Source organism: Phaenicophaeus curvirostris, chromosome 22, assembly GCF_032191515.1.
Source record: "Phaenicophaeus curvirostris isolate KB17595 chromosome 22, BPBGC_Pcur_1.0, whole genome shotgun sequence".
NCBI classification, from domain to species: Eukaryota; Metazoa; Chordata; class Aves; order Cuculiformes; family Cuculidae; genus Phaenicophaeus; species Phaenicophaeus curvirostris.
In genome coordinates this window covers 3,253,422-3,258,046 of record NC_091413.1, presented here as the reverse complement: position 1 = coordinate 3,258,046, position 4,625 = coordinate 3,253,422, and the positions used below count along the sequence as shown (strand labels likewise).

Genomic DNA, 4,625 nt, shown 5'->3' with positions numbered 1-4,625 from the left:
ATCCCACAGCCTTGAGGATGGAGGAAGCCAAGACGGGTCATGCCTCTGGACGTGGCTTTGGCACGCACACATGTCATCTCTTGGCTTTGCTCTCCAAGATTACACGATAGCCCCACCTCATAAATTTGGAGCAAAGCACACAAAGGTTTCCTTCCCATACCGCACATTCACTCCTAATGGTCTTTCTCCACACCACGGCCTTATTAATTGGTGACAATTGGAAGTGGTTAATTCTGTGTGTGCGAGGCTGCAATTGCTTCCACTTGGCCAGGATTCAAGTACTGGGGGTGAGTCAGAATGGGTGGCAAAACTGTCTTTTCCTCAGTTCTCTTGCTTACTGGAAAGAAAAAAAAAAAAAAAAGCCACAAACCCGAGTTATTCTCTTTTATGAGGTAGGCATTGTGAGGCCAGGCAATTGAATTTACAACAGCATTGAGTATCAGAGTCTATCTGGCCCTGTCAATGAGAGTGGTGAGAAAAAAAAAAAAGACACACATTAACCCTCAGCTCCGAGTTCCCAGGCGTTTCAATAGGGTTCCCAACTTCCCAAAGAGCCCGCTGCATACTCGATGAGACCCTTTATACCTTCTAATTACCCTCCTCACAATAGGGACAGACTCTCTTGCCTCTTTTGTAGGCGAGATAGTAACTTTTGCGCTCACCACCCCCACATTCGAGCCCTGAGCAAGGTGGGAAGGAGGGAAACCATAAAAGCAAAGTTATCCCAGGAGCTCTGGGAGCAAGTACCACGCAGTTTCCTCAGGTTCCAGGAGCAGATTTTTAGCCATCAGTTTCATCCAAGTGGGACCACAACACTTGCAAAGCCCTCAGGAGACATTTAACTCTGCCAGACCCCCCCTCAACTCCATCACCTTCCCCCCAAAAGCTACTTTTCGCAGCAATTTCTTCCTCATTTAAGACCATAAAGTTCACTCCTACTTTTTGCACATGCAGGATGAGCTTGTCCCTGCTCACTCTCACCCAACAAAATGAAAGGAAGGGGGGAAAAGTAGAATTTAAATCTATTTCAAAGAGTTTATTTATTTAAACATCTGCATTTTTTTTTCCTCTTTTTGGAAGTCTTCAACACAGGCACGCACACACACACAGACCAACGGGATACAAACAACTTTGGCATTAAACTTTTGAATATTTGTTACAAAACTATTTCTCATTTATTTATTTTTTTTTAAAAAAGTATCTCAAATAAAGAAATTTTAAGGAGTAAAAATACAAGTCGAGATCCCAACCTTTGAAAATAATAAATAGCAGGTTCATAGCGAGGTCCTTTTTTTCCTTTCTGTTTAAATCTGCTTAAAAAAACCCAAACATAACAGGGCTCCATACAACGGAGCCAACAGATGAGTTGGTTTTGGGGGGTGGAATCGCTTTAGATAAGTCACCAAGGCCTCCAGACGGATTCACTTCGCTCTCCGATGGGGCTTCCCGCCTGGGATGCTGGAACAATGCTGCCCCCAAATGATGTCAACCCCTGCACGGGGGATGCTGATGGGGTGCTGGCCGTGTTCCCCGAGGACACGGGGACGTTGGAGTTGGCATAGAGGGGAATAACTGGTCCAGAACTGGGAGGGAAGGCTGGGTTCGGGATGAGGAAAGCAAACTGGCCGTCGGTAGCCGGGACGAGTTGGAAGCCCCCATAGACTTTTGGGGACAGGGCTTCAGCGGGGTTCAGTTTGCAGGGCACGGGCACCGCTCCGGCTGCTGCGGGCGGCAGCTGGACGTGCAGAGGCTGCTGGGACAGATGTGCGGGCTGGCCGGACGGCGGGGGCGGCGGCGGGTAGTTCATGGCCACGATCTGACCCAGGCAAGCTGAGAGGTGACTGAGGAGACGGGTACGGACGTCGGTGTTGACTCCCTCGCAGGTGGACAGGAACCGCGTCACCTCGTTCATGCACTCATTGAATCCAGCCCGGTACTTGCCAAGGACAGTGGGGTCGGCACTCAGAGCAGCTAGAAGGTGAGGAGGGCAGAAAGTGAGATGCAGGTCAGGAGCCTGTTTCCCTGTTTACCAGTCTCCAGTGCAGAGTCCCCGTTTCCCAGTTCCCATACTATGGTCCAGAGCCCCCATTTCCCCATCCCTGATCTGCAGACTCCAGGTCTGCAGCAGTTTCATAGTCACCAGGTCCAGAGCCCCCAGTCCCAATCCCTCTGCTCCACAGACGCGGTTTCCCAGTCCTGAGCCCCCAGTTCCACGTTCCCAGCCCCCGGTCCCCATCCCTCTGGTCTAGAGACCCTATTTTCTAGTCCTGAGCCCTCAGTTCCCTGTTCCCAGCCCCTGGTTCATAGCCCTCTGGTCCAGAGTTGCTGTTTCCCAGTCCCCGGTCCCTATCCCTCTGGTCCAGAGCCCTCATTTCCCAGTCCCTGGTCCCTATCCCTCTGGTCCGGAGCCCCTGCTTCCCAGTCCCCATTTCCCATCCCTCTGGTCCAGAGCCCCCAGTCCCCATCCCTCCAGTCCAGAGCCCCCATTTCCCAGTCCCCGTTTCCCATCCCTCTGGTCCAGAGCCCCCAGTCCCCATCCCTCCAGTCCAGAGCCCCCACTTCCCAGTCCCCGTTTCCCACCCCTCTGGTTCAGAGCCCCCATTTCCCAGTCCTCGGTCCCCACCCCCGTGATCCAGAGCCCCCCCGGGCAGGGAAGGTGGCTCTTACCTGTCATCTGCGCCCGCTGCAGGTTCCGCAGGTGCTTGACTGTCATCTCCAGGATGTCCGCCTTCTCCAGCTTGGAGTGCCGGGAGCTCTGCAGGAGGAGCACGGCCCCGTTAGAGCTGCCCGCTGCCAGCCGTCCCCCCGCTGCCCGTCCCCCCCCGGCCCCCGACTCACATCCTTCTTAAGCGCATCCAGGATGAGCGTCTTGAGTTGCCCCAGGCTCTCATTGATGCGCGCGCGGCGCCGCTTCTCCATGATGGGCTTGGAGGACTGCGGGGAAGAGCAAGAACCCATTGAGACCCTCTCTTCACCCACCGAGACCCTCGCTCTCTCCCGGGATCCCTCGGAGCCCCGAACACCGACCTCAGCACGGCCGCGGGCTCGCCGCCATCCAGCGCCGCCGCTGCTGCTCCCCGACCGGCACCCTCCATTTACCTTCCGGTGCTCGCTGGCGCTCCGCGGCTTATCCGGCGTGTGGCTGGCGCTGGCCGGCGCCCCGGCGATGGGGGAGGCGGTGGGTTTCTCCATGCCCGTGTCGGCGGGCATGATGATGAGGACGCTGATAACGGTGGGAGCGGTGAGGCGGCTGCTGCAGCGGGAGGGCGCGTCCGGCGGCGCGGCGGGACCGGCACTGCCGGCGGCTCGGCGCCCCCCGCGCTTTTATACCCGGCCGCGCGCTCCCCCGTTCGTGTGAAACCGCCGCCGCCGCCGTTCCCACACTCCGGCCGCCCAATCCGCTGCGCGCCCGCGCCCTGGCCCCGCCCACCGCGCCTCCCCATTGGCTGCGCGCGGCCCCCCTCCCCGCGCTGCGCTCTCCCATTGGCTGGCGCGCCCCCCTCCCCCAGCGGCGCGCCTTCTCATTGGCTCACGCTCCGCCCCCCCCTCGCCCGGCGGCGCGCGTTCCCATTGGCTGGCGCTGCCCCCCCGATCCGAGCTGCGCGCTCTCCCATTGGCCGCGGGCCTCGCCGCCCGCCCGTCACGCGCGCCTCCCCAGCCGGCGGCCGCCCGGCGCGCGGCCACGTGGGCGGCAAGCGGCGGTGGGGGGGGGGGGGGGGGGAAGGCTGGAACCGCGACCCCGGTGGCGCTCGTCGCCTTTCTGTTTGTGACACAACGGGATGAGGTGTGGCGACGGGGCGGGGGGGTAACTCGGTGAACCCAGCGGGTGCGGGTGCTGCGGGCTCCCGGCCAATGGGCGGGGAGGGATGGGGAGGGAAGTGGGGGGGGGGGGGGCGATGCTCGCTCCCCATTGGCCGCCGCGCGCCCCCGCTGTCAATCAAACCGCGGCGCTCGTGCCTCCTCCGCCCCCGAGGCGCGCGCGCGGCGGCTCCCCCCCCCCCTCCCACCCCCCCCCGCGCCATCTTCCCGCCCTGAGCGCGTGCCAGCCCGGCTCGCGCGCGGCTCGCGCGCGGCTCCTCGCGCCCCGAGCGGCGGGAGCGCGGGAAAAAAAAAAAAAAACACACACACCCCCCCCCGCCCTGAGGGGGAATGAGGGGAGGGGGGGGGCGCCATTAGAGCCCCAGGGAAACGTGGAGTCGCAGCATCGCAGAACCCAAAAAGCGCTGAAAAGTAGGATCGGAGAATCGCAGAGCCCCCCCAAGTCATCAAAATATAGGATCGCCGAACTGCAGAACCACGGATTCATAGAAATGTAGAACCACGAAATTGTAGAACCCAAAAAAATCATGGAAAAGTAGAATCGCAGGAGTGCAGAACCCCCCAAAAATAGAAACGTAGAATTGCAGAACTTCCCAGGTCTTAGAAACGTAGAAGTGCAGACTCACAGAACCACAGAATTGTAGAAACGTAGAATCACAAAATTGTAGAACCACAGAATCATAGAAACGTAGAATCACAAAATTGTAGAACCCCAAAAATCATAGAAAAGTACAATCGCAGGAGTGCAGAACCCTAAAATAACAAAAATTTAGAATCGCAGAACTGCAGAACCACAGAATCATAGA

The 4,625-nt window shown here is 58.5% G+C and overlaps 1 protein-coding gene across 2 annotated transcripts; it reads right to left on the bottom strand.

The window, feature by feature from the left end:
- Window positions 1-1,010: 1,010 nt before the first annotated feature.
- Window positions 1,011-3,288, bottom strand: HES4 (hes family bHLH transcription factor 4). Of its 2 annotated transcripts, none has more exons than XM_069874633.1 (4): window positions 3,028-3,288; window positions 2,839-2,934; window positions 2,668-2,755; window positions 1,011-1,971 (listed from the first exon to the last, which is right to left on the bottom strand). In XM_069874633.1, exons 1-4 carry the CDS (start codon window positions 3,208-3,210, stop codon window positions 1,400-1,402), a joined length of 939 nt encoding a protein of 312 aa, XP_069730734.1. In that variant the 5' UTR covers window positions 3,211-3,288; the 3' UTR covers window positions 1,011-1,399. The 2 variants fall into 2 exon arrangements, with proteins under 2 accessions (XP_069730734.1, XP_069730735.1); XM_069874634.1 differs by having other exon boundaries at window positions 3,100-3,288.
- Between the last annotated feature and the right edge of the window lie 1,337 nt (window positions 3,289-4,625).